General features: G+C 48.8%; 10 protein-coding genes across 10 annotated transcripts; 4 read left to right on the top strand and 6 right to left on the bottom strand.

Moving 5' to 3' along the window:
- Positions 1-406: 406 nt before the first annotated feature.
- Positions 407-1,403, top strand: LACBIDRAFT_335476 (uncharacterized protein; the record flags this gene model as incomplete). Its single annotated transcript, XM_001890342.1, has 3 exons — positions 407-597; positions 863-1,295; positions 1,356-1,403. The coding sequence occupies 3 exons, from the start codon at positions 407-409 to the stop codon at positions 1,401-1,403; spliced, it is 672 nt and encodes a 223-aa protein (XP_001890377.1).
- A 763-nt stretch (positions 1,404-2,166) lies between these two features.
- LACBIDRAFT_256579 (uncharacterized protein) lies at positions 2,167-6,457 on the top strand (the record flags this gene model as incomplete). Its single annotated transcript, XM_001890341.1, has 10 exons — positions 2,167-2,384; positions 2,434-2,593; positions 2,646-3,301; positions 3,365-3,607; positions 3,843-4,071; positions 4,130-4,218; positions 4,596-4,645; positions 4,695-4,793; positions 5,746-5,859; positions 6,396-6,457. 10 exons carry the CDS (start codon positions 2,167-2,169, stop codon positions 6,455-6,457), a joined length of 1,920 nt encoding a protein of 639 aa, XP_001890376.1.
- A 61-nt stretch (positions 6,458-6,518) lies between these two features.
- LACBIDRAFT_318413 (uncharacterized protein) lies at positions 6,519-6,736 on the top strand (the record flags this gene model as incomplete). The annotated part of the gene is made up of 1 exon (XM_001890340.1): positions 6,519-6,736. One exon carries the CDS (start codon positions 6,519-6,521, stop codon positions 6,729-6,731), a length of 213 nt encoding a protein of 70 aa, XP_001890375.1. The 3' UTR covers positions 6,732-6,736.
- Positions 6,737-8,144: 1,408 nt separating this feature from the next.
- LACBIDRAFT_186682 (serine/threonine specific protein phosphatase) lies at positions 8,145-12,058 on the bottom strand. The gene is made up of 8 exons (XM_001890332.1): positions 11,994-12,058; positions 11,795-11,918; positions 11,641-11,731; positions 11,290-11,576; positions 9,122-9,197; positions 8,880-9,069; positions 8,345-8,423; positions 8,145-8,287 (listed from the first exon to the last, which is right to left on the bottom strand). Exons 1-8 carry the CDS (start codon positions 12,008-12,010, stop codon positions 8,237-8,239), a joined length of 915 nt encoding a protein of 304 aa, XP_001890367.1. The 5' UTR covers positions 12,011-12,058; the 3' UTR covers positions 8,145-8,236.
- A 105-nt stretch (positions 12,059-12,163) lies between these two features.
- On the bottom strand, positions 12,164-13,885 carry LbNRG1 (Nrg1-like Zn-finger transcription factor). Its single transcript, XM_001890331.1, has 3 exons — positions 13,533-13,885; positions 12,263-13,483; positions 12,164-12,185 (listed from the first exon to the last, which is right to left on the bottom strand). Exons 1-2 carry the CDS (start codon positions 13,859-13,861, stop codon positions 12,433-12,435), a joined length of 1,380 nt encoding a protein of 459 aa, XP_001890366.1. The 5' UTR covers positions 13,862-13,885; the 3' UTR covers positions 12,164-12,185; positions 12,263-12,432.
- Positions 13,886-17,518: 3,633 nt separating this feature from the next.
- Positions 17,519-18,008, bottom strand: LACBIDRAFT_318410 (uncharacterized protein; the record flags this gene model as incomplete). Its single annotated transcript, XM_001890330.1, has 3 exons — positions 17,960-18,008; positions 17,810-17,894; positions 17,519-17,737 (listed from the first exon to the last, which is right to left on the bottom strand). Exons 2-3 carry the CDS (start codon positions 17,825-17,827, stop codon positions 17,519-17,521), a joined length of 237 nt encoding a protein of 78 aa, XP_001890365.1. The 5' UTR covers positions 17,828-17,894; positions 17,960-18,008.
- A 280-nt stretch (positions 18,009-18,288) lies between these two features.
- Positions 18,289-19,556, bottom strand: LACBIDRAFT_335471 (uncharacterized protein; the record flags this gene model as incomplete). The annotated part of the gene is made up of 7 exons (XM_001890329.1): positions 18,289-18,357; positions 18,543-18,558; positions 18,634-18,803; positions 18,855-19,036; positions 19,209-19,220; positions 19,381-19,419; positions 19,466-19,556. 7 exons carry the CDS (start codon positions 19,554-19,556, stop codon positions 18,289-18,291), a joined length of 579 nt encoding a protein of 192 aa, XP_001890364.1.
- Positions 19,557-20,112: 556 nt separating this feature from the next.
- LACBIDRAFT_318408 (uncharacterized protein) lies at positions 20,113-22,419 on the top strand (the record flags this gene model as incomplete). The annotated part of the gene is made up of 13 exons (XM_001890339.1): positions 20,113-20,402; positions 20,454-20,546; positions 20,600-20,716; positions 20,770-20,933; positions 20,979-21,163; positions 21,217-21,251; positions 21,299-21,365; positions 21,430-21,645; positions 21,693-22,089; positions 22,148-22,161; positions 22,219-22,226; positions 22,277-22,321; positions 22,368-22,419. The coding sequence occupies 13 exons, from the start codon at positions 20,113-20,115 to the stop codon at positions 22,417-22,419; spliced, it is 1,683 nt and encodes a 560-aa protein (XP_001890374.1).
- Positions 22,420-23,387: 968 nt separating this feature from the next.
- LACBIDRAFT_151873 (uncharacterized protein) lies at positions 23,388-25,021 on the bottom strand (the record flags this gene model as incomplete). The annotated part of the gene is made up of 4 exons (XM_001890328.1): positions 23,388-23,649; positions 23,704-23,737; positions 23,792-24,733; positions 24,793-25,021. Coding segments are annotated over 4 exons (1,467 nt in total), but the record flags the coding sequence as incomplete, so codon positions are not given.
- A 761-nt stretch (positions 25,022-25,782) lies between these two features.
- Positions 25,783-26,754, bottom strand: LACBIDRAFT_335468 (uncharacterized protein; the record flags this gene model as incomplete). Its single annotated transcript, XM_001890327.1, has 6 exons — positions 25,783-25,794; positions 25,930-25,980; positions 26,006-26,078; positions 26,279-26,553; positions 26,596-26,617; positions 26,672-26,754. The coding sequence occupies 6 exons, from the start codon at positions 26,752-26,754 to the stop codon at positions 25,783-25,785; spliced, it is 516 nt and encodes a 171-aa protein (XP_001890362.1).
- Between the last annotated feature and the right edge of the window lie 79 nt (positions 26,755-26,833).

Below are 26,833 nucleotides of genomic sequence, written 5' to 3'. Positions count from 1 at the left end.
TTTCTAATCCTGAAAATACGGAAACAAGTAATTATACAAGCTATACTCGTCGCTTTCCGAGACACTGTCTGTCCACTCCTATAAATTGTTCCCATGAAGCCGTGAGATAGGAAAGACTATTTCGCCAAACATGACGATACTTTATGCACGCCAGCTAGCGCTCACACAACAGCACACAACCTGTAGAGCCTCAGTCCGGTGAGCTTGTGGCAACTCTTCAGCATGAACCTACATTTCATGTTGCTCAGACGCCGTTCAGCTATGCGACCGCCTCTACTAGTCTGTCTTACCGACTAGTATTTAAACCTTGACCAGTCCATAAGACGTACCAGTACACCACCAACCGCGGCAGACTGGTCAGTCCCTTCGTACTAGTCTTTGGTTCATAGACCAGTCCGTCTCGAAGATGAGTTCGACATTGATTCACCTTGGATTCACCCAATTCCCCAAATTGAAGTCGGCGATTATACGGGACGCCATTGATGTTTGCAACAAGCGGACAACCCCCCTTCAATTTCCTTTTGCGCCCTGCCTCGAACGAATTCGACTGGACAAGGTCTTATTCCCGGTTGACTCTGCTCATTGGCTTATCCTTCCGTGGGGTCAATTGACGCATCTAATTCTCGTCAAACATCTTTATTCGCACCTGTGGCACCAGATATTTTCGATGTGTCCCAATCTACAGCATGGCTCATTTAACCAACATTTAACATCACTCGCGGTTTCGGGTTGCAAACGCTCAACCTATGGATTTCAATCATCGGGTTGAAACTTGAGCTGACGCTCGCGCTCAATTATCCAGTCAACCCCAGCATCCTCAGGCCTCAGGATCTTCGACTTTCCCGCGCTTATGACCCTGAAGATCGCAACTGACGATTACTACCACGACAAAAGAGACCACTGGTCAAACGCGATCTGTCGCGGATTTTGTGAACAAGTGGCTCCTCTGCGGAGGCTCTCTCAACGGCAGCTGGCCTCTCACGCTTCTCTTAGAAGCTGCTCCGCATGCCGTCGAGCTCGATCTTTCCTATCACTCCATACGCGGGATGTTTCTTTCTATTTTGCATGATCAAGGAGGTGGAAATTCGCTCGTACCAGTCCTCAAAGTCCTCATCGTGCAACTTCCCGTTCAATACTCCGAATTAGAGGCAAAGAAGGTCGCAGATATGATCAAATCAAGGATGTTAATGAAGTCGTCACGCAAGAAAGGAAATGGGTTAGAGAAGCTAGTGGCTTTTCTCGACCCCGCGTTAACTGAGTGGCACGAAGGGATGATGGGTATTCCACGCAACGTTGTGAGCACAAAGATCTCTGAATTGCGAATACGAGGGCTAATCCGGCTGCGACTTTCATAGTATTGGAGGCCTCACGCTGTTGACCCATACCGTCAAAAAGCCGGATAACGTGGTGGGAATTTTTTTTTGTCATTGACAGGAAATTGAGATTCTCAAAATCGTTCTTATAATATACCCACCCACCTTGTGGTGGCCTCTGTCAATACGTATGATCCGGAGGGGCGAAAAATACTACTTCATTTCTTGGAGCGCTGGTTCTCCTGCGCGAGTCAGGTTCAAGCTCTCCATCAAATGAACCCCAACATTCTCAGTCACTTCGACCTCGAAATATTTACGCTGAAAACCAACAAACGAAATCTTAGTTATGAGAATTTGTGGGCAGAGACAACTCAATCACCGATTTTGCCAACAGCTCGGAATGGCTCCGACTGAAGAATATCGCAAGGGGCGTTTAGCGTTTACCAATACCACGCTTTTTCCATTCCGGACCTCCTGTATATATTTTGTACATCCCTAAAATCTGCCCCTGAACGCTTTCGAATACTTGGATCTTCGACTCTAATTTTCTTGTACAACTTGCCATCAGCGCTCAGCACTGGCCTTTTTGATCAAGTCGAATATGGTTTTCTTGAAGAGACCATATGAGACACAGACGGGATCTGTCATCTCAAGGTGGACTATAGGTGGACCGGATTTGTTCCTTCAGTAATCGATGAACTTTCTAGGAATGCGCTTTGACCCCATCCAAATTCCTTCAACTTTGTTCCAACTTCGTTCCGGTTTGGGGCACAGCCATGTGAGTTCAAACTCCGTTGATCTTATCGAAATTTTTGTAATTAGTGCATCGATCAGTGCTCCTTCCCAAACCACAATGCCTCCCTCAGCGTCAAAGCAAAAACGTCTCGCAGAAAAGGCCGCGAAGAAGAACGCAGGGGGCGCAACTGATGCCTCAACATCGACCTCGACGCCGACAGGCTCAGTGAACGGGGGGACCATTACACCCTTGACGAGTCTAAGCGGACTCAACAGCAAAGTGGGGAGCCAGGAGGATCTGACGAGCATGGCCAAGTTGAACTTGGCCACTGATAGGTACGTCGTCGTCGTTGCGATGAGTGAGCACCAGCTGATTGGGATCTAGGAGCGCAGCGGGAGTGCTCGTGTCGGATGTGAAGGGGCGCGATATCAAGATCGATGCGTTTACGCTGTCATTCCATGGCAGGCTCCTTATTGAAGGTGCGGAAATTGCGCTGAACTACGGCCAGCGGTATGGCCTGTTGGGCGAGAATGGTTCCGGAAAGGTACGTTCTGCTTTTCTTCCATCCAAGTCGCTTATTGACCCAAAATCTCTAGTCTACATTTCTGCAATCTATTGCGGAGCGAGACATTGAAATCCCAAATCACATCGACATCTACATCGTCCGAGGGGAAGCCGAACCCTCAGACGTTAATGCCGTGGACTTTATCGTCGCCTCCGCCCGTGCCAAAGTCGCCCGCCTTGAAGCCTACATCGAGGAACTATCCGTCGCGGACTCTGTAGATGAAGCCGCTCTCGACCTCGCATATGAAGAGCTTGAAGAGATGGACCCAGCCACATTCGAAGCTAAAGCCGGCTCCATTCTGCATGGTCTCGGGTTCACCCCAACGATGATGAAGAAACCTACAAAAGACATGAGTGGTGGATGGCGCATGCGCGTCGCTCTCGCTCGTGCCCTTTTCATCAAGCCCCATCTCCTGCTCCTCGATGAACCCACTAACCATCTCGACCTCGGCGCCGTAGTCTGGCTCGAAGCCTATCTATCAACGTACAATCATATCCTGGTCATCACCTCCCACTCGCAGGATTTCATGGACTCGGTGTGCACGAACATCATGGACTTGACGCAGAAGAAGAAGTTGGTATACTATACCGGTAATTACTCGACCTACGTCAAGACGAAGCAGGAGAACGAGGTTAATCAAATGAAGGCGTATCATAAACAACAAGAGGAAATCGCCCATATCAAAAAGTACGTCCCCCCCTCCCCTCCCCTTCTTTCCTTCCCTCTTACTCATGCTGACCTGTGCCGCAGATTCATCGCGTCCGCGGGTACCTACGCCAACCTCGTCCGACAGGCAAAGTCCAAACAAAAGATCATCGACAAGATGGAGGCTGCCGGTCTCATTGAGAAAATCGAAACTGGGAAACCACTCAGATTCAACTTTGAGGATATCAGGAAACTGCCGCCGCCGATTATTGCGTTTGATAACGTTGCTTTTTCGTATTCGGGAAAGAAGAAGGATTATTTGTATGAAAAGCTGTCTTTTGGTATCGAGTACGTTCTTTCACTCCCTTCTTTCCGCCGTCTTTTCCCTCTTTTGTTGTCAAAGACCTTCGCAACTTGTCCCACTTACCCCTTCTTTACCATTTTTCTTCGGTATTGTTTGTCCTCTTCATCGGAGCCTCGCTTCCTCGCCACCCCTCCTTCCTTGACTCCCCCACCATTTCCCCACTTCTCTTCCCTGCTCCGGCGGACTCAAACCTAACTAAACATACCTCTTCCCCCACAGTATGGACTCCCGCATAGCCATTCTCGGCGCCAACGGTACTGGCAAATCCACCCTCCTGCACCTCATCACAGGCGTCCTCCAACCCTGCGAAGGCACCATCTCCAAGCACGCAGCCCTCAAACTGGCAAAATACTCGCAACATTCGGCGGATCAGTTGCCCTATGATTTGTGTCCGATTGAGTATTTCCAGCAATTGTTTAGTCAGAAGTTTCCCGAGAAGGATATTATGGTGGGTGCTTTCTGTTTACGGGGGCGTGATCATTGGCTGATTGAGTGGGTTTGGATAGGCTTGGAGAACGCAGTTGGGTCGATTTGGGCTGTCGGGGGCGCATCAAACTGCTCCGATCAAGCAACTTTCGGATGGGCTGAGGAATCGGTGGGTGTTCTTTTCTCTTGTGTTTTGCTTTGGGCCACTGTGTCTTGTTGTCCTCTTTCTCCGTTTTGCTCTCCTTCTTGTACCCACTTTTGCGTACTCTCATGGGAGTTATGCTTCCTTGTCGTCACTCCCGAACCTTTCGTCTGTTCCTCTACCATCCCCGCACATTCATGCTACTCCCCCGCTCGTTTCACGCTTATGTTACATCCCTTGTGTCATTCCCTTCCGCCTTCCCCCCGTGACCTTCGTCCTCCATCTCCATTGTCTTCTTCCACTCTCATTCCCTCTTTCCTTCATCCGCCACTCGCGGCCCTATGCACTCTTATCCCTCGCCTGCCGTCTCGCAACACATTCTGAACTCACTCTTCCCCTTTTAGCGTCGTCTTCGCTCAACTGGCGATGGAACACCCACATATCCTCCTTCTCGGTACGCCGTCTGATCCGAGACTGCTGCCACCTACTGACATTGATAATAGACGAACCGACTAACCATTTGGACATGCAGTCCATTGACGCCCTTGCCAAAGCTATCAAGGAGTTTGAGGGTGGCGTCGTGATCGTGTCACATGACTTCCGTATGTATCCTCTCCTCATGTTTCGTGTTGGCTTCCATTCCTCGTGGGTGTTGGCGTTCTGTTTTTCTTTCACACGTCCTTGACCCTTAATTTTCCACCTCGCGTGTTGTCGTTGTTGCTTTTCTTGTCAATATTGTGGTCGTCGACCTTATCTTCCCCCTCCTCATCACCCTCTGCAACTTCCACCTGGATGTTGGCATTGGCGCTGGCTTTGATGTTGGGGTTTTGTGTCCGATTTCTCTTTCTTCTTTCGTTGTCTTCTTTGCCATCTCCATGGGCAATTTTTTCTCCGTTAGGCATCTACCAGTCTCCCATCGCTTTTGTTCTGGATGTTCTCTTAGCCATTGCCGTTCTGCGTCCGCACGTCCATCTGTCACTCCAAGCGTCATCTTTGTCGCTTCCTTTTCAGCTCTTATTGCCTAACTTCGTTCCCATACCCTACTGCCATGCGCCACCGTTTGGGCACAAGGCTATTGGCGATCTTATCTCCATCCCACCTATGCTTCTACGCAGCTGGTGTCGTTCCGACATGCCCTACTTACTCCCGACAACTTTTTGGCGTCTATCTCTTCCGTGCCAGCTTCATCCACTTGCCTCCCTATCTTTGATTAGATATTCGTAATCATTGATGGAGTCGCTTTTTCATCTTCATTTGTTGCACTGCTTGCTACCCCCATTTCTCACAGCATGATTTGACGTCCGGATCTTCTTGCACTCTTGAGCTGCTTGTGCCTCTCTATTTCCTGCATCATGACTGCGTGTCCCGTCCACCTTTGTTTCCTTTTCTCTAGCCAAAATTGGATGCCTTCCCTTCTGTTGTTCTCTTTTCCCCGAGCATCATTCACCCCACCTTTCTTCCACTGGTGCCCCAACTAAGATATCTTTTTTTCCCCTTCTTATGCTTCCTTTCTCCGCATTATTGAACATTGCTGACGCATTCGCCCCTCTCTAGGTCTCATTTCTCAAGTTGCAGAAGAGCTTTGGGAGGTTGCTGACAAGACAATCAAGAACCTTACGAAGCATGATATCAGCATTGTCGACTACAAAAAGAACTTGGTCAAACAAAGTAAGTTGTCGTTCTCTTCCGCGCCTCCGAAAGGTCTTTTTTGTCCCTGTTTCATCTCGCTCGTCATTACATTTTACCCTTCCCTCTTCTCCACATTTCGATCCACACTTTCTTCTTCGCTGCCTACCGTTCGAAACTGCTGCCCCTGGCAGATATCAGGCCTGGGTGGCATTTTCCGGCGCATGGTTCGCGGGCGCCGGCTATCCTCCCACAGTCTTGTTTCAACATGTAGGCGGGTCTGCCCCTCGTTTCACGCAATCCCTTGTAAGACCCTGGTCAGGTTCTGCAAGATGTTGGTTCTGATGACCCCATCCTCTTTCGGGGCCGTATGGGTGTCCGGAATAACCGCACTTGTCAGTGTGGATGTCTCTGGGGACGACTTCAAGATTTATGATGCGAAACAAATATCGCTTTTTTCCGCAGCATTTCTCCCATGCTCAACAATTTCTTTACTTCTTTTTTTTCTCGATTTTAAATTCAATTCTCGGCTGGAAGTTACTTGATCTGACAAGACGCTGACATACTTATCCCCGTAGGTTTCGCTGCAATCGAGAAAGCAAAACTATTCAGCAAAACTGCGCCCAAAGGCAGGACTTGAATGGGCGTTCCGTTGAACGCCACCGCCATGATGGTTTGTTGACTCCAACGTCATTGACGACATGATAACGAAACTGCATTTTCATTACCATAGACTTGCGTACATTAATCCTTCTCAATGTATCCGCACATCTTCTCGTTCCCTCCCCTCCCCATATACAGTTGTACCCATCACTATTCACTGTGTAACAGTATCTGTATTCATGTCGGATTCCTTTACCCACCGTTCCGCTTCTCTCTTTGTCGCCACAAACACAAATATAGATATTGATTAGGTTCATGAATGATACTTTTTTCGACACGACGTGATGAAAAAATTCCATAAGAGTACGTTGCGTTCAAACTTCAAAATTTGCCAGGCCCCAAGCCTACATAGTTTGATGGAGGAATCTGTTCAATTATTACGGGAGCAACCGGTCGCTCCGAATCTTTAATCTAACCACGCAAGGGTTCACCTCTTCCGGAACAGAAGATGGTCCAATCGCTGAACCCTGATAGGTAATCTATCAAATCCCCGGGTATCACTAGCGTCCAACGATATCCATATCCCAACCATTCTTTATGAACCACAACAAATACAGTACTTTGAACTGGTACTCAATTATGTATGAACGGCATGGCTGGGCATCTTCGGTAAAACTTCAGACAGCGCTTGGCTAGCGTGTCGTGGTAAGGAAATGTCGATGCGCATGTCGGGGATCAAGACGTTGGAACCGGGGATATGATACCGTTTTGGCTAGATCGTGCATCCGCAGGAGGCAATAAACAATCACTACTCCACGAAGACCCCCTAACTCGCTTTCCAGAGGCGTTGGGGGATGAGTGAGTAAGAAGTGCGGGAGGAGGAGCACTAGATAATTATAAGCTTTTCAATCGTCACCGCGCGTGGTCATCCCTGTGAACGTCGATAATCAACCCGCCCCTCCGTCGCTGCAAGGGTGATAGCGTCATTTCAAGGGGGTAAAATGAGGGTCCAAAATCATGGCTAACCCCATTTGTGCTTGTCTCTTTGTGCCGCAGATAGCCATAAACAGACAGACCGCTCTAAGCCCGTGAAAACGGTGAAATTTTGGTAGCCTATGAGGACCCCTGAAAGTACACTTCGAACCCAGATCCAAAAAGTCGAAAATTTCCAAATTTTTATCCGGACAGTTTTAGACAATTTCTATCCGGATGGCGGATCTGGGTTCAGGTATGGGCAAAATTTATCCGGACGTGGATCTGGGTTACCCAAAACCGCTATTTTCGCTTTTTTCGCTTTAAAACGCCAATTTTCGCTTTGAAACACCATTTTCTCGCTCGGCGTCTCCTCTGGAGCCCTATCAGGCATCCTACAAGCATCTCAGATAAGACAACACTGAAATACACTAAATCATGCCCATTTCGTGGCCCTGTTTGAGAATGCAGAGGAATGCAGATGATGTAAGGTGGTCAAACCAGGATCCTAATATTATGTCTAGTTGGTGTAGTGGTTAATGTCTCCATTGATGACCTTCTCATTTGGTATGTCTTGAGTTCTAATCCCCACCTGCACCAATTTTTATCCGGAAGTGGCTCTGGGTTTGGTTGGTCAGTCCAATTTCTATCCGGAAATCCACCTCCGGGTTCCAGCCAAAATGGCCCAAATTCTATCCGGACAGTGCTATGGGTTTTCGAAATTTTTTGAGGATTTTTATCCGGATTGGGATCTGGGTTCCAAGGGTACTTTCAGGGGTCCTAGCCTATGTAGACAAAAGGCACAAGACAGAATACATATGCTACTACAAATATGGGTGATGATCTACAAGAAGTAATCTGCAGGAGGACGTTTTGCAGGTATTGATCTCACGTCCTAACAGCATTACGCGTCAATCAACGAAGGCGTGACAACGCGGGAGAGTTGACATACAAGGGGCGCGTGGCTGAATACTTTGTATTCCTGAGCGAGGTGCTCGTCTAATTCCAATATGGACGCGACGTTGCCGCACCTGGATGATATCGATCAACATGAGCACGAGGGCAAACGTGGCAAATCAGGGTGCAAAGAGAGAGAGGGATTGAGGGGTGGGAGAGGCGCGTGCAGGGGCCAAGATCGGCGCGCCAGAGATGGAACCAAATTCGAGCAGTGAAATACGAAAAACAAAGAGCCTCCGCGCTTGGGGTTTCAAATTATGCGATCACCACACGGCTCCACACGGTGGCAGCACCACGCCTGATGCGCCTGGTCTAGGGGGGGAAGGCTAGGACGAAAAAAACGTCAAGTCGCCACCTCGGACCGTAACGTCGTGTCATGTTGTGTCATGTGGGATCTGCATGTGACTCCCCTCTATCCGTGAGGCAAAAAGAATGGAAAAAAAATATCGACTTCGGGTACGGGTTGGAATAAGGACGTAAACAAAAAGCAGATGTGCGCAATGAAGAATGATTCAAACATGAGAACGCACCGATAGCAGTAATTGGGTGCGCTCCAGACGGTGACGATCGTCTGATCGAACATGAGTTTATACCCTTCCATCGCAAGTTGGTGGGCTCGAGCAATAAGATCAATGCCGTTATTATGTGCAAATTTTTTCGTTATGTCCGCGCCAAAAAGAAATCCCGCTCCCCGGGGAGAGAGACCCCATCCTGTAATATCTGGAGCCAATTGAGAAGAGGAAGAGAGCAAGAACGAATATCTTCGAATTACCGTCTGGATCCGACCACAAAAGATCACACATCGGCCCGTCATGTGGAACTTCTTGTTTCCTATCAATAGCGCGAATCTAGGCGGTGAGGCATCAGTCAAGATGTTGTGACGAAAAAGAAAATGATGGCCCAAGAAGATAAGACACCGGAGGAAGAACAAATTGTCAAGAAAAACGTGTGTCGATGGGGCAGAAAAGCCGGGAAAAGGAGCCGAAAAATCCACAACGCAGCGCTAAGCATCTTGTCAGGCGGGATAACCTCCGCCAGAAAGGTAAACGTAAAAGCCAAATATAAAAAACACAAGGCGCGAAGAAAGAAAAAAAGCCCCAAAATTCCAATTCTCCACGTGCAGTATTGCACGAGAGCGTGACAGGCATCTTCGCAATTCAATATAGAAGATGAAGAGACAATAAAGGATGAAAATCGATAACACGTAAAAAAAGCGCAACAGAAACTGATTCGCCTGGATTTGGCAAAAGAACAGCAGGAAAGGGAATGAAGGACCGAAGCCAAGCGATTGGTGAAACGCCGCGGTCAAGCGAAATATATCATTCGGACACGCGGAGTGGAAAGGCCTCGCTCTAGCGCAATAAAAAATAAATCTTGGAAAGAACTTGTGTCGCCTCAAACGTGGGATATTCAGGGAGAGAGGAAAGACGCGGATTAGCAGAACAAAATGAACGACGGCCCGGAAGACCACGCGTGATGGCACAACAAGATATCGCAAACCATGAATATGAGCGCCTCGCCAACGATGAGGGCGACCTCCAACCGCCAGAAAAGGAAGTTGTGGATGATATGGACGGCCAGAATCAATAAAGAGCACGCGCGTTTGATATATCCTGATAGAGGAGACGCGTCGAGTTGTAAAAAACGATCTTTCGGCGTATCCTCAACCAGGATACACAACCAGGTCGCGACAGAATGAACGGCGAGGTGCGATGAAACGCTCGGAATCGACATATCCTCGTAAAAAGACACGCGCCGATTCGCAAGCGATTGAAGGATCAAAAGCGATCGTTCAACGCAACAGTGAACGGCCGGAAGCGAATGTTCGGTATTCTCAGAAAGGGAACAACGCGCCGCAGGAGAAAGGAAAGGGTGAAACGCTCGCGTTTGACATATCATGATGAAAAGACACACGTCGAGTCCGCCAAAGATAAGCTGCGAAACGCGACCGCTCCGAATATCCTGAGGACGGGTCGCGAAAAATGAACTGCCAAAAGTCATGAAATGTTTGACATTTGACAGAGACAGACGTCCAATGGCAAGATAATGCACAAAAGGATGAAACGGGCGCATTTGGCATATCCTAGCAAAAGGCAACGCGCGTCACGAAAGGATGAAAAGAAAGTCACGAAACGGACGCGTTCGAGGCGTCGAACACGCGTCGAATCGTGAAATACGGCCCAACGCGATCGTTTCGTATCCCTGCAAAAGGAAAGAAAGATGCGGAACCGCGAAAGATCGAAGGGCCAGAGGCAATGGACGAAAACATCGGACACGCGTCGAGTAAAAAGCCAAACGCGATCGTTCTATATATCTTTGAAAACCTGAAAAATCGCCAAAGATGAAGTGCCAAAGGCGATGAAACGCCCGCGATTGGCGTATGCTCGTAAGAAGAAAAAAAGAGCCGTCCTCATAATGAATAAGAGGCACGCGTCCTCAAAATATGGAGGCAAGCATCGACAAAGAGAGACACGCGTCCCCAAAGAGAGGGCCATGCGTAGAAACAAGACTGAAGGGCGCCTGATATGGAAAAACGGCGAACAAAGATGAAATGAATCAAAATGAAGGAAATCCGGAGGGGATGGTTGAAAAGAAAGCGAGTACCACTCCGGAATTGTGCGTATGAAAAGCTCATTCACGATTGATCGAGCGGATTGAACACGCGCATCAAAAAAAGAGAACAGCAACAAAAAATAATCGAAATCGAATAGAAGAAATAAACGTGATAGCAATCCCAAGCGGAACGTTGATCAAAAGCCACCAAAAGACGGAGAGAAGAGGCAGGAAGGGTGAACACGCGCATCGACAGCAACAAAAATAATCGAAATTGAAACGAAAGAGATAGAAGAAATCCACGTGATAGCAATCCCAAGCGGAAGCCACCAAAAGAAGGAGGAGAGGCAGGGAGGTGACAGTGCCAAAAAAAAAAAAAAGACGCACCTGATCAATCCCCTGCAAATTCGGACTCAACCCGCCATGCACACAAAACACCGCGCCATCCACAATCGCACCAAGCGCAAGGTAATCAAACACCTCACAACACCACCTCCACACATTACTGCTCCCATACTTCCTCTGACACTCATCGTAGAACCCGTAGACCTGTGTAATCTGGCGTGATTCGTGGTTCCCCCTTATGAGGGTTATGCGGTCTGGGTAGCGGACTTTTAGAGCTAGGAGGAGGAGGAAGGTTTCGACGGAGTAGAAGCCTCTGTCTACGAAGTCGCCTGTACACGTGAGGGGTAGGTTAGGTAAGGAGGGAAGGGAGGGAGGGAAGAAGATAGGACGCACCCATGAATAGATAGTTCGTCTCCGGGCAGAACCCACCGACTTTGAAGAGTTCCATCATATCAAAGAACTGGCCATGTATATCGCCACATATCTAATCACACCCACGCAAAAGTCACTTCCAATGATGATGATGATGACGTCTTGCAACACGCACTGTAACAGGCGAATCAACAACCTGGACATTCCCCTCTTCTATAAGTATCTCCCTAGCTTTCAAACAAAGCCGCTTGACTTGTTCCTCCGAGATGGGTTCGCACCGCGTGAGTTGTTCGATTTGTCTGTGTGGTGTTCACTGTTGGTTTTGAACCGGAAAGGGAAGGCAGGGAGGGGAAGGAGAGGGAAAGAGAGAGTACCTGTCCAAGTCGCTCATGGCAGTTGGCGGTGGCTAGTTCGTCGTCGTTGTCGTCGTCGTCGAGATTAGATGATGTATGTGCTTCCGAAAACAAATAAATATTATGTATCGCCATTTGTCCTAATTCGGCGAGCTGTGCAAGTTCATCCGATCAATCACACGTTGTCCTCCTTTTCTTTTTTTTTTTTTTTCATTGACACGCGTCTGTGGAAGCAATTTCTGATTTTCTGCGAAATGGTGCGATTTTCAAATAACTAGTAGTAGACGCATGCAGCATGGTATTTTCCATGGGTCATATAATTACATTCTTTGACGAGAGAAAAGAGACTGAAACTAGGTAGCTGTAAAGTGTATGTACGAGTTGTATCAAGCAAAACGAGACGAGAGAGGAAAGACGAGAGATTCTATATCCACAAAAAGAAAGTTCCACAAAAAGAAAATCATTGAACAAGCGCACCAACACCCTTCCTCAACCCTCCCTCGTTCTTCCAAGCACCATGTCCAAGTCCCGAATGATACTGATACTCCGGCATCGGCTGAGGCTGATAAATATGCGGAGACCCCCTCTCCACATCCCTCCTAATCAGCCTCTCATCCTGAATGGGAGCCAACGTGGGCGGGGGGCTGTCAAACCGCGCATTCCCATACGTCGCAGGGCCCATCTGTTGCTGCTGGTGGTGAGCATGCGTGTTGTTATGCCCGTGATACGATTGGTGGTGCTCGTCGTGGAAGACGGGCGGGTAGGAAGTGGGGGTGGGTGGGCCCGAGGTGTGTGAAGACACTGAATGCGAAGAGGCGGGCGAAGGAGGGCCAGAATGATGATGATGGTGCCTTTGTTGAGGGTGGGAGATGTGCGAGATGGAGTGCCGTGAGGAGATAGACACTGGCGAAACATCTCGATAGCCTCCTTCATGGTGATGGTGCTGCTGCTGCTGCTGGTGATGATGGCTATGATGCGAACTCGAATATGAGCCGGAAAAAGACGAAGTAGCAGACGAAGGCGGGGTGTTTCCGCTGCTGTGCGAGATGGGGGTAGTGTGCACGTAGGTGAACCCACCCACCCCAGCACCCTGCGATTGTTCTTGATACGTCGTCGTTCCACTTCTATACGAATACTGCTGGCTCTGCGAAAGCTGGGGAACCATCGACTGGCTCATGCTCCCCCCATTCGAGTAATTGATATCTGGAGAACTGGAAGAGCGCGACGAAGGCGCCGAGTTGTCTTGGTGATGGTGATGGCCATGGTGCATGTGCGCCGTGGCTGGGAGGGTAGCTTGTGCAAGGGGAGGAGGGGAGTCGGGTGGGGGTGAGTGGGGTGCGTAGCGCGCTGGCTCCAAGGCAGGTGGTGAGAGTGGAGCTGGAGCGGGCGATTGGGAGGCATCGGTTGCTGAAGAAGAGGCGGTTGTACCGCGTTTGCTTGGGTTCATGGCTCGAGAGATGGCAGAGCGCGTTGAGCTGCGTCTGGACCCTGGAGAGAGATGGATGCGGTAACTGTCCACGCGTGAGTGACTGACTGAAATGGAACATCAAAGAGACTTACTGTTGCTGAAGGTTATCTTGTCGCGAACAACGAGTCTCGCAGCCAGGGAAAGGGCACTTGTGGTTCCTTTCACCTGTGTGCACGCGGGAGTGGCGAGCAAGGTGACCACTCGTCGTGAATGCGCGATCACACGTCCCGCAGACATGTTTCTTTTTCTGTGGTGGTGGTGCAGCGGAGGAAGAGATGCTCGGGGAGGGCGAGTGAGCCTGGCTCGTCGTCGGGGACGCTGGCGACGACTCTGGCAGGTAGTTTGCACCGTTTGTAAAAGAGGAATGGTAGAACTGGGTCGAAGCAGTAGGGCTTTGTGGTTTGGATTCAGCTCTAGGCATGGTTACAGGGATGTTGTGTTGTTGGGGGTGGTAAAACTAGGGAAGGGAAGACGGAAAAATAGGCTCAGTTATGAAGGACCCTTTGTTTTGTCTTGGCCGTATTATATAAGCAACAACATGTGACAGTCACCCGGCAATCACCTCTTTATAGCTCACTTTCTGTCTTTTTTTCGCTTTTGGCACATATCTGCACAACCCCGTGTCCAATCGTGTCACGCTCTCTAATATAATTTGACAAAAACACGAAAGAATCGTCAGATCTCGGCTAATCATCCCCTTGGAGCGGCGGACACTAATGGGGAACTCCGATCATATTTTCTGCGCAGGGCATTCGAGAAGTTCGATCTAAATTTCAACTCTTTTGATCTCGTCAGGGTATTACGCTAGTACGCTTTAGGACGGAGGTCACTCTCACGCGTCCAAACTTCAATTAAAATACAGAACACCTGGTCCCTCTTTCCACCTCCGGAATACGCGGCGTAGGGTGACGATACGTGTTGCCAGGAGCCTGACGAGGATCGGCGATTACGCGCTGCCTGCTTTGTTTCTTCAAGGTAACCTTTCGCTTGTGCAAGCCAACTGCCAGTGGCGCACACACAACATCAACGCACATATAATAAATTTGTTTTATTGGCGGGTACACTACCCGCCTTTTGACGTGGTTAAAGAATCCGAAACAATTACACCCAACTGCAGCTAACCCACGTATGTCCTCTCACCACTCGGAGACTCAGCTCAGTCCTCTCTCAGAGACAGAGTCAAGTAAAAAAAGCAAGCGACAGATCTTCGCTCGGGTCTCCAAAGCACGCTGCAAAGAGATGAAATCTGATTCACTAAAATCCCACTGACATCCCAAGCTAAGCCAACTACAGGGTCCTTCGATTTCTCACCTGATCGCCATGTACCTTACACGGATTCTTCCGAGAGTCACGATGTTGATGGTGTGAGGGAAATTATATGATATGCAACCTCGTCTTCTTACAATTCAATTGGAACTTGGAAACTCGTCATCTCGACAATGTTTAGGAGTAATGACCCCCCCCCTCCTTCACGTTCAAAGCACCACACCACACCACGCACAAGCATGCAAGGCAGCAAAGAAAAAAAACCATGTACAATCGGAGTTGGAGTTCCGACATCATAGGACTTCTGCACCCTTTCAAGAAATCAAAAAAAATTCAATCTCAGTTCTCACCCATAGGCTTAAGAACCCCAATTTTTATTCACCGGTTGCGCACATTTCAAATCGCATGTATTTGGCAAAACGAAGAAAGACAGACTACTGGTGGGGGATCACCGGACGCTGCTTCAGCGCTAAGGTGACACACGTAATTACCGAAGAAGGGGTTCCCGAAGATCCGACATTTTTACATGGAACCGTGAATAAATAAAAAGTGCCTCACTACTAATGAACTGCGGAAAAGTGCGGGAGGAGTAGTAGGTGTGGTTCTAGATGATGCGCCAAGCTGCACTATGAAGACGAATGGAATGGCGACAATATTAATGCCAGAGAGTTATCACAAAAATGTGGTTGGCGGTGTCCAAAACGGCTGTGTATGGCAAGTACTTAGGTAGAGGTGCCAACTCGCGTGTCATACTACCCGGATAGGGTCCACCCAGACGGACCCAAATCATAATCCAATCCCGACGGTTATTAAGACAGAGCCACCATCAAGGGTTTTTCCCCCTCCGGTTTTTCTACCCTCGTCTAAGGGTTCAGCGAAAGGACTTTACACTCCGTATCCTGCACGGTAGCGAGAGAGAAAACGAAAAGGCGCCAGTCCAAATTGTGGCGGGGGCGCGTCGCACATACTGCGTAATTACTTCCCTCCTGCCCCCCCCCCTCTCGCTCGTATACCCAAATGGGAAAGCGAAAACGCGGAAAAGTTGATGCGCGCGCGTACTACGCGTTTTTTGATGCCAGCCGCCACCAACACGGCGCCAAAAAAAAAAAAACGTGAAGAGGGCGTGTCCGTGCATGCCCACACCATCTCGGGCCGACATTGAATTGAATAGGCCAAAGGGGCGTGAACGGCGTGCTGGGGTGCAACTCAAGCTTAACATCCTTGTCTTGCCAAAGTGAGAGAGAGAAGACGCGACGGCGTGCCCTCCTCCTTTAACTCAAACGGTTGTCCGAGGCGCTGGTGACGGGGATGACAACCTCCGATGGTCTGGCTACTCATGGGTATTCGGAGTAAATCGGTGAGAGGTGTCGGATTCATGAGGTGAGATTCTCCTCCTCGTAGGATCACATCACTTGAACGAGTTACCAGCGCTTGAGTTGGGATTTCACGCTTGTACGAACCAGCGAAACGAACATTTGAGTGTGCATACGAATGACTGCGAGTTATCGGATCCACGAATAGGTAGGTTCATGTGGAAGAGCGATACATTATCGGATGTCGAGATGTTGCGTTCGAAAGGATGATTCAGTCCTTCTCCAACTTGTCTCCAACTAGGTGGTGCTTCACAAGACCCGTGAACAAACAAGCGCTTTCAATTCCGATGTCGTCGATGCGAATCCCACGCAGATCCACCCACTTGACCAGTTATCATTCATAACCATAACTGAGCGACAGTTTCATCATGTGGAACACAGTCAAACATATCGGATGTCGAACGACCATTTTCGCAGTTGGGCAAGTGCTCAGCCTGAGAGCAAGATCCAACCAATGAGATAAGACCGCTCAGAAAACCCCCAATGACAGGTTCATGTGGATGCGGAATCAGATAAGATTGTGTGCACTTGAGGGTAGTTCAGAGGATCCACCTTGACTGCCAACGAGCGCTCGAATCCACGGCACACCACTTGGATCAACCACAGAAACGGCCGACACTGAGACTTTATGTGGAACGGTCGTATATCGGATTTTGCGATTGTCCGCAATTGAGAAACGATCACCTTTGCTTCAACAACCCAAACGCTTGAAAATCGACGCACACCACTTTGACAAACGTCGAAGGCTGTCGTGGGGAAGTGTCGTACATATCGGATTGTGAGATTTCGTACTCGTGGGGTGCTTGTAGAGGATCCCCCCCCTTTGCTTCAATTCAAATCTGAACCCTCGCTTTCACGAGACCGTGAACAAGCGCTGCGGATCCAGTGATACCAATACTACAGTGTCAGATCCACGAATGAAAGGCTTGACGGACGAGAATCAGATCGACGTAAATGAAAGACCTTATGTCGGATCTCGTTCCGGAAACAAAGGGGGGTGAGTTATCAATTGATCAAGATACTCGAGCCTATCTTTCCACGTTTCTTCCCAGGCAGAGAAGATCTCTTACATCTCCACTGTGCGGTGGTTATAAACCAAGCTTCGTAGTACTAATCAGGTGGGGTGCTCTACTTATAAAGTGAGCTCTCGCTGGCTGATCGAGCGAGAACGTACCAATCGAGCATCGATTCACTCCCGCGAAGACATTCGTCCAGGTAAGCATCCACGGAGTGACTTTTCCGAAGTTTCATATGGCGTCAAGAGGGTCCGGACCATCGGAAGATAGAGGGGGGTTGGGGCGTCCAGGAAAATCAACTGATCCGGTCGTTCCTCGCAAGCCTATCAGGGCACGTTTGACCGTGGGGTGTGGGTAGGATATCTGTTGAGCATGATGGAGTTGTGTGGAGAGAGTGATGGAAGTTGTGTAGGTAGAGCGTGATCATGATGGTGTATCTATTTGGCTGGCTGGCATAACGAAGCCGAATGCTTGAACTTGGAACACTCCACCCGTTATCTCATGAGCGCTTTGCTCCTGCCCGAGCCCGTGTTCAGCTTTTTGGATTTTGGGGGACCTTCTTGAATTATCTAAAGATCCGCGACGGAAAAGAGACGAGATATGTTTACTTTGATTAATCCACAAGGCCGGCGGTGAGAACTTCTTGAGGAGATAAGCACATTTGAGGAGTGTTGTGATATCAAATATCGCTGGTTACGGCGCGGCGACGGCGGCGGTCTGGGAATGTGACATCTGTCGTTTTTTCGCTTTTAAGAATTACTAGTGTGTGTCCAAAGCGTTGTAAGGGTTGAATACAAATCTGAAAAAACGATGGAGTTAGAGAACATCGGACCGCTAATGGGATACTTGCTGTTGAAGCTATACCTTCCTACAACTTGAAGCACGACGAGGCAGAACGACTTGAACACGCAGTGGCGCGAACGCTAAGGCTGCTCATAATTTTACACCACCGGAGCATCGGTACAAAGCGGTGCATTGTGTGAATCATCTTGTCAAGTTCGACCCGGTGGTCCGTTGGGATCAAGATGTCAGTTTTGTGAACCCATGATTGGACGTGCGTGAGAAGAGAGTAGGAAGAGGCAAAAACGCGTCGGTTCTTGCGATGCATGGGGGTCCGACAACGATTAGGGATGGGAGAGCGGGGTAACAAGCCCAAAATTCTGATATTAGTAACCCATCAAATTCTGAGGCAATCAGTAAGCAGGCTCAGCCTCAGTTGGAGGTGAAGAAGATTGAGCGAGGGGGGAGGCGGTCCGGTCATACTAGATCGACGTGAGCGACACACATCGGAAAGATGCGTAAATCTTATACTTGCGGTACCGACAAGACTCGCTTCCATGTTTCGCGGGAGCGTGTCAAAAAAGTTTCCTCTCATGTGCCATCCTTTGTGTTCAGTTTTGAAGCCTCGCGGGTGGCTTACACAGGTAAATCTGGTGATACGACTTACATCTGCTTGAATTGGACTGCAGGGGCCTAGAGGCTGGAACAGCGTTTAATGCTGGACTGCGTGAAATGTCTAGGTGTTTTTTGAAACGTACCGTCGGTTGAATGGTTTACCCATGAAAATTTCCTTCGCTCCCGATGTTCGCGAGAAATGGCACGTTGACGACTTGGTGAATAATTCATAGCTCAGCACTGCGACAGGTGACCTATCAGTTCGTATCGCAACATGATAGATGGACGCTGAGTCGAGACCGGAGTTATATGTCTAGACTTAGTTGGAAAAGCTCTGGGACCCAATCGAGTATGGCGAGCTCACCTGCTGTTCATGCTGATTATGGCCTTGAACAAATGCGAGAAGCTCGATTGCTTGTTGCGTTTCACCTGGTGGATAAGAGTCTAACGCCGCAAAGGTGGCATGATTGAATAGCAAGGAATGCGACGTTACCTCATGATTCCAATACCAAAGCGCTTGATGTTGACGTTTCTTCCACGACCATGCTATAACTGCAGTTGCAGACAACAGTCAACTTGCAGTCATCCCACAGTCGCTCCCTCGAGACCTTTTGCACTGACACACAGTACAGTATATCAACAAGTGCGCGTGTTGCTAACGTGACTAGGTGATAACACAGGCCAGAAAGTGGGGACAGTGATCCTTGATAAGACTTACCGGCGGCGTACCCTGAAAACTCCTTGTCGGTCAGATGGTGTATCGTTCAGACACATTGCGTCATGGGGTTCTTCCACGAGAATCTGACGCGCAACGCCACTCGATGAGCGGGGGAAAGGGGTTTGAGAGACCTAGGTAACGGGCGGGAGGTCGAGAATTGAGTTTGACATACCGCCGGCGGAAAGCCAAGGAACGGCAGTTCTACCCTGGTCTAACAATGGTCAAGGATTATTCATTAGATGAGTGAAGGGACTTACGTTCAGTATTTGACCCTGTGAGGCAGCTCCATCGTTGGACGACAATCGGATCCACATTCAACGTCTTTGCCTCGGCAACACTCAATTCCATCAGCGTAGAAGACGACCCAATGAGAACGGAATGGTTCAAAATTCAGTTCTTCCCCCAGACAGCAGGCAACATACAACTATAATCTCGAGTCGAGTCGGAAGTGCTTGAAAAACCCAAAAGAAAAAAAACTTGAATTCAGGGAATTGCGATGTCGATGTTCGAAGTTGATTTTCCTTTCATCAGGAGTATCTCCATGATGGCCGTAAGAAGAAGATGTCTCTCTTTGGGCGAGGAGAGTACGACGGAAGTTGTTCATCGTCAATGACTAGTGAAGTGGGATATCGGGTAGATGGGCGTTTGTTGGGCGTTTGATGGGCGTTTATCTTAACCAGAAACTCCGCCGGCAACTTCCCATTCGCTCAAATTAATTTAGAGCAGATTTGGGTTTTCTGGAGCATTCGAACGAACCTCCCGTTTCTGAAAGCACATCGACTACTCATATCAACTCCCTCCCGCTTCAAATGGTGTGGGGGAAAGGCCACAGTCATTCGGCAATCACCGTCTCAATCGGCCCGGACACAGCTTTCTCAGACCTTGACCTTGACCATATCCAACGATGCATAAGGAAAGACCAGAAGTTTCCGGCCGTGTGCGTTCGAGCGCTTTCATTACCACAAAGCGCACAATTTGCGAGCTCTTGTTCGTTTGGATGGTTGGCTACGTCCTTTACCAAGTCTATGTTGCGTGTTTCGGGCCTCTCTTCAACCCTAATCATCCGGATGGAACTCTTTGCCGCCAATCACTACCCGCAGCCACTCCGTCGAACTTTTCCGACCTTTACTCTTCGCCAAGATTTCGGTTGGAAAGCGCGAAAAGGCTCTCTGGGGCGATTCAAATTCCTACCATGTACGTCATAATGGCTGTCGTGGCACATCAAAACCCTCAATCCTTCTTTAGGACATTCGACGACATGGGACCTGTTGACGAGGATGAAAGGTGGCTACCGTTCGTGGATATGCACAAGTATCTTAGAGATACGTTCCCACTGACGTAGGTTGTTGAACGGTCTGCCAGCGTAAAACGTGTTGAATTCCTGCTGCCAGACACTCGGCTACAAACCTCACCGTCGTAGGGGGATTCTCGCTCGTGTACACGTGGAGGGGTGTAAATTCGAGCCTGAAACCACTCATGTTAACTGGCCATTTGGATGTTGTTCCAGGGTGTGTCCATCAAGAACACTGAATTATGTAAACTTTGCTTATCTTTTTCTCAGTGTGACGTCTCTCGATAGGTGGACCTACCCGCCATTCGATGGTGTCATTGATGGTGAATGGATTTACGGTAGAGGATCCGGGGACTGCAAGAATAATGTGATCGGAATCCTCACCGCTGTGGAGCATCTTATACACAGCGGGTGGGTTCCATACAGGACTATCGGTAATTCCGTTCATGCCTTAGATTGATCCCACTGACTTCTTCTAGTCCTCGCCTTCGGGCAAGACGAGGAAGTCAGCGGACCTCTCGGAGCAACTAACATCGCCAAGCACCTTGAGGATGTGTATGGGAAATATGGAATCGCCATGATTGTAGATGAGGGCGGAATGGGCTTGGAGAAGCTGTACAATCAAGAGTTTGCATTGCCTGGAATTGCTGAGAAGGGATATATGGTAATTTCTTCTGTTTGGAGCGCTTTCTTTTTTTTCACTGATCTTATTCGCAGAACGCAGAGGTTGAGGTAGATATGCTTGGAGGCCAGTGAGTTACAAAATTTGGTCCTCCAATCATATCCTAATCGCATCCAGTTCTTCGAGACCGACGGTCTATACAACCATCGGGATTTTATCCAAAATCGTCTCGGCTATTGAGTCCGCTAGTTTCTACGTTCTCATTTCATCGAGAAGCTAAGACGAGCAGAGATTCAACCATATTCCAGCCTACGCTGAGGAAGGAAAGCCCAATCTGGGGTTTCATATCTTGTCTAGCTGAACATGGCGACAAAGCGTATGTTCCGAAGTGGATTAGGAACGCGGCTTTCTCCAAGAGACCAGATTATAAAGATGCCGCAAGGAAATTTGCGCAGACCTCTGTTGAAAATCAATATCTCATTCAAACTTCTAAAGCAGCGACTATTTTCAACGCTGGGGTCAAAGTATGTCTCTATTTCAAGCCACTGATCAACAGCGCTGAAATAAATAGACAAATGCTCTTGCCGAAAGTGCCAAAGTCAATTTCAACTCGCGCGTTGACATCTTCAGCTCAAGTATACCGGTTTTTTCGTTTTTCGTCCCCCTTCTGACGTACCATGCAGTCGACGATGTCAAGAAAATATTCCACTTCCTCGTCAAACCCATCGCCGAAAAATATTGTCTTCTGCTCAATAGCGAATCCCCGTCTCCAAACCGGTACAACGTTCATTGCGGGGGTAAGCCTTCTATTGGAAATATCAGCCTGACATACAACTCCGAGCATGAGGCAAGCCCCATCGCTCCTTTTATATTGGACGCCCATGCCTGGGTGATTTTTTCCAAAGCTGTTCAGGCCTCGTTTGGCCCAGAAATTATTGTTTCACCCAGTGCGATGACGGGTAATACAGGTGAACTTTTATTTTTTGGTCTTTCCGGATTCTTTTTATCTAATATTTTGTTGACCAGATACTCGATTCTATGTGAGCCTCTCCTCGCTTCGAATTATACTTGCTGATTGAATGCCGCCCTCTCCAAAGTGGAATTTGTGAGTCCCTTCGACCTAGTTCCTGCACCTGATCATTAACTAACGATCAGGTCACCAAATATCTATCGATGGAGTCCCGTTCGCTCCCAAGATAAGTAGGTATGATTTCATCGATATCTGTTCTGGCTAACGGTCTAAAAGGATCAACATCCACACCGTCGACGAGATGATCAGTATGCGTTCTAAATTTTAAAATTACTTTGTCTCATGCCATTCTCAGAAATCGACGCCCATGTCGACGGAATTAAGTTCTATACTGGTTAGTGACTTCCTCGCTTGGTAGGAGGTTAACTCACATGGTCTTGAACAGAGCTTATTATTCAGGCGGACTCGGTCAGAAACGATTTTCAGATGTAACCCGAGGAATGATCGTTCCTGGTTTCATTTCCGAAGGACGGCGTCATAGGTTCATTTTGCATATCATCATCTGCTTCATATCTATTCGACATCATTTCACAATCTGGCAATCTAGTACAGATTCTCGTCACGGTGCTTTTGTGATAATAAACTGCACTAAGTCATTCTTGATTGGGCCCATATTAAGCGATACTCGGGGCGGATATTCCTGGATAACCCACCAGTATCTACGACTCTCGACTTGCGAGTCACTCACTGGAATCCGCAGCACCGGCGGCAAGCCATTGATGCGGACGGAACGGCGGAAAGCTTGCAGATACGCGGTCTCAGGACCTTCCTGAATTATGGCAAGCGACCCGCGGTATCGATCGCTTTCCCTCGGTGAACTCAATCTCCTCGTCCCTGCCAGTCAGTACGACGGGTAACGTACTAATAATGTACTTAGGCGACCGTGATTCTTGATTGCCAGCTCAGGCCCGAGGAGTCCCTAGGGCGTACATAAGGGTGGCGAGTCCCCAGGGTGCCCAACAATAGGGTTCAGGGTACGGGGCATGGGGAATGGTAAGTGGAGTTTATCGAGATGTAGTACGAATAGAATGGATTAGAAAGACTATCTCACAAATATAACTTACTCTAGCCCTCCGTTGATTTTTTCCCTTCAACCACTGATGCGTTGAGTGTGACCTCGGAAGAAACCGTTTGAGCGTTAACTGCAGCTACTTCAAGCGGCTCTGCGACCGTTCCCAGGCCCTGTGTAAGCTTCATATGACCAACCTCCTCGTCAACCGCCACTGTCACAACCCCATCGCCAAACACCTCTCCAAGCTCTTCGAGCGTTCTCCCCGCCGTCTCTGGATATAATAGCCAGACTACGACGCCTGAGATCAAACATGAACCCAGAAGGAGAAAGTAATAGCCCCCGTGTAGTGCAGAGAACAGAGGTGGGGTGATGAACGCGACGATGAAGTTTGAGACCCAGTTAGTGCTGGTCGATAGCGCCATTCCTTTAGCTCGCGCACGCAGCGGGAATATCTCGGCGCCAAGAAGCCATGGTGTCGGGCCCCATCTGTAAAAGAGTGAAGTCAGCGCTAATCATCACAAGGTAAAATAAAAAACGTACGTTGCGCCGAAAATGAAAAGGTAGAGACATACACCTGACAATGGCTGAATTTTACAGACCGATCAGAGATACTAAATTCGCAACGTACCAGTAAAGATGCCATCTGCTGAACCCAATCTCGCAATCCCCAACGGCAACGTGTCCGCGTGAAACTGCAGAGCGCCGACTATCGCAAGCGCCGCCGCAAGCCCGAAACTCCCCCAGATCAAAAACCTTCGCCGCCCCCATTTATCGATGAAGAACATTGTGGGTATTGTACCCGCGCAGTAAATAAGAGCACAAGCGCCTGAGTATAATAGCGACCTTGCGATACTGAAGCCAGCTCTAGCAAGATTTTCGGGTAGGAAGTATAAGATCGCATTGATGCCGTTGATTTGAGCGAAAAGTTGGCATGTAATTCCTACGATGGACCGGCGAGTGTATTGCGAGAAAAGTTGTCTCCAAGACGAGTCCCCCATACTTTGTTCAAGTTGAATGGCGGCTTCTATCGCTATGAAGGATTGGACGATAGATTCATCCTCCACGTCACCTGTTCCGTGCAAGTCAGCAAGAGCGCCCAAACCCTCCTTTTTGAACCCGTTCTTGATCAACCAGCGGGGTGTTTCCGGAAGGTAGAACGTCCAGATTACCAATATCGCAGATAGAACAGCTTGAACGATGTAGGGTCCACGCCAGGAGATCTCAGAGGGCATAGCAAAGAAGAACGCGTATCCGACCCACGCAGACAGAGCGTACCCAGAGTTGAGGCATAGATACTCAATAGAGACGAACATCCCCCGAGCGTGGCCTGGAGCGATCTCGCATTGGAGAATTGGGACGGTCATGGAGAGCATGCCAACGCCAATGCCTTGAATGCACCGTCCGATAATGAGGGTGGCGAGATTGGGCATGAAGACCTGAATGAATGCGGCGAGGAAGTAGATCATAGCACCTATTCGAACAGACATTCGGCGGCCCAGGATATCACAGATGTACGCTGCGCAGATGGAGGCCAGAAGGGCGGTGACGTTGAGGCAGGCCACGACGATGGCTAGATGAAGTGACAAGAGTGAGAAGGATCAGGAAACGGAAACGGAAGAGATGATGTACATTGTGTCAATGGTGAAACGCCAATCTTCCCAGCATCGATTTCCGCCAAGGATAGGTTCACGTGGTACATCCGACTGATGAATGATGGCTGAACTTGAGCGGATGCGATGGCCCCCTGACTATATCCAAAGAGTGCGTCCCCCAGAGACGCAAGTGCGGAGGAAGCATAGAGTAGACGTTTTCCAACCATCCATTTTGGATACCGAACGGTGTATTTTTTGGGCTTGAGCTGAGCCAACATTGGATGGGTGGTGAATGCGGGAGAAAAACTTGTGGAATATACAACGCCGGGGAAGCTGTGCTAGCAGAGAGGCTGACAGGGAGGAAGGTGTTCAAAATTTTTGAATGGGCCTGAGTTTTACATAACTGGAACAGAAGGTAAGCTTCTACGTCTTGCATCAAGTTGGAGATCAGGCTCAAGCTTCATGCTTAAGCTGAAGGACTTGCTGGTGCCGGTCCTCGTGGTTGTGATCAGGCGAATTGCTTGGACAGGGTAGTGCAAGGGTAGTGTTATCCACTGTTAAGTCAATCCGAAAATTTGTCTGAAACTTGGATGCTCACGAGGTGCGTGACAACCGAGAGGACCATTGTATTTAAATATTCGTCACTTCGACGTTGGAGATGGCCGGAGTGACACCGAGGGAATGGACGAACGCGAATGCATCCTCGTGTGGACGATGATGTTTACCAAAGTTTACAAACGTGGGCTGTTTTCGAAGCTCTTGCCAAGCACAGCCAAACAGTCTCCTCAAAGGTGGGGTGTCGTTGGGGTCGCTACTCATACCTGTGCTTCACTACTGATCACTACTGAACGGAGTTTAAAATAATCACATGACCTTCCAATTTGGGATGCTGATGCCCGGCAAATGATGCTCCAATGCTCCTCTTCTTTTGCTCCTTCGTTCAACGCAATATCTGAAGCTATATATTAGTTTGAATGTACTTTTATTTTATTTTTCAATGCCAAATTGCTGTCTAGCATTGAAAATCTTACAAAAGAATCTGAAAAGAATAATGGAGGAGCCTGAAAACACAGATATTAAATTGCAAGCTTTGTAGTACTGAATGTTAGGGAAGGGATAGTAGGAACAGGAAGAGGAAATTTATATGTTTTAATATTGAATTGATGTAACATACTTGATTAGCGAGGTAACCAGAAAGAATGGTGGGCAGAGTGACATGGCACGCCTACTTGCGTTCACGCATGGCTTACAGAAACAGTCAGCCACAGATCTGAGGTGTTGGACTGGAAAGGGGAGAGAGGGTAGGGGCGCGGTTGTGCGTGTCTAAATACACAGGTTAGGGGAGCTGTGGGCGGTGGCTGAGGCATTAGCATTGGAATGAAAAGGGGGGAGAAGGCGGAAATACGGTTGTTCGTGTCCGAATTTGGTGGTGGTTGAGGTGTTGGCGAGGACGGTGGGGACGAGGACCTAGCAGCAGATGGTGCACACAAACAACGGCTACTTGGGCCTGTGTTTATGCCCACCCAGCGTCTCCTGCCTCGCTGTGATGGAGCCCGGAGCAGGGGAGGGGGAATGGTGATGGCGAATAGAGAGGCGTGACGGCTGCTGTTTCGTTCGATGGGACGAGTAGGGGTGGGAGAGGCCATGAATCTGAGAGAAGAGAGGGGCAGAGCGCCGGCATGCTCGCAATGTGGAGACAGGGAGGGGGCAGTATGCGGTCGTTCAGTGGCGTGAAATCGTACTTTGAGGTCCGAGATGGTCCATGAGGTGATTTGGGGGTGGGGAGAGCCGAGAAGAGCTGTGTGTGGTGAGGTTAATCAGAGGCGGCGGTCAGTCGTACTGACTGCTGCCTTGGTTGCTTACTGCAGTGAATTCATCATATTGAGCAATAAAATGAAAAAAAACACATTACTTACCTTTGATACCTGGTTCCTTCACTGATTTGGAGAGACTTGGAGTGGTGATGTTGGATGAGAGTGAGCAGGTGACGAACGAGCATCCATGTGATTCACAAATTATCTAAGCGCTGCACATGTGATTCAGTAGTGAAAACTGACCTGTATTGTTCAATATGCCAT

The sequence above is a fragment of the Laccaria bicolor genome, genomic scaffold, assembly GCF_000143565.1.
Source record: "Laccaria bicolor S238N-H82 LACBIscaffold_90 genomic scaffold, whole genome shotgun sequence".
In the NCBI taxonomy this organism is placed as follows: Eukaryota; Fungi; Basidiomycota; class Agaricomycetes; order Agaricales; family Hydnangiaceae; genus Laccaria; species Laccaria bicolor.
Note: the sequence above shows the minus strand (reverse complement) of the source record. Positions and strands in the feature narration are given on the sequence as shown.

Bases quoted from the DNA above. Each gene is read 5' to 3' on its own strand.
- LACBIDRAFT_186682 (XM_001890332.1), bottom strand. The intron at 9,070-9,121 runs GTAATTCGAAGA...AATTGGCTCCAG, and splicing joins TTTGTGGTCGGATCCAGACG to ATATTACAGGATGGGGTCTC. The intron at 8,288-8,344 runs GTATGTCAACTC...TAATGCTGTTAG, and splicing joins TATTCAGCCACGCGCCCCTT to GACGTGAGATCAATACCTGC.
- LbNRG1 (XM_001890331.1), bottom strand. From the start codon at position 13,861: ATGCCTAGAGCTGAATCCAAACCACAAAGCCCTACTGCTTCGACCCAG. The intron at 13,484-13,532 runs GTAAGTCTCTTT...ACGCGTGGACAG, and splicing joins CAAGATAACCTTCAGCAACA to TTACCGCATCCATCTCTCTC.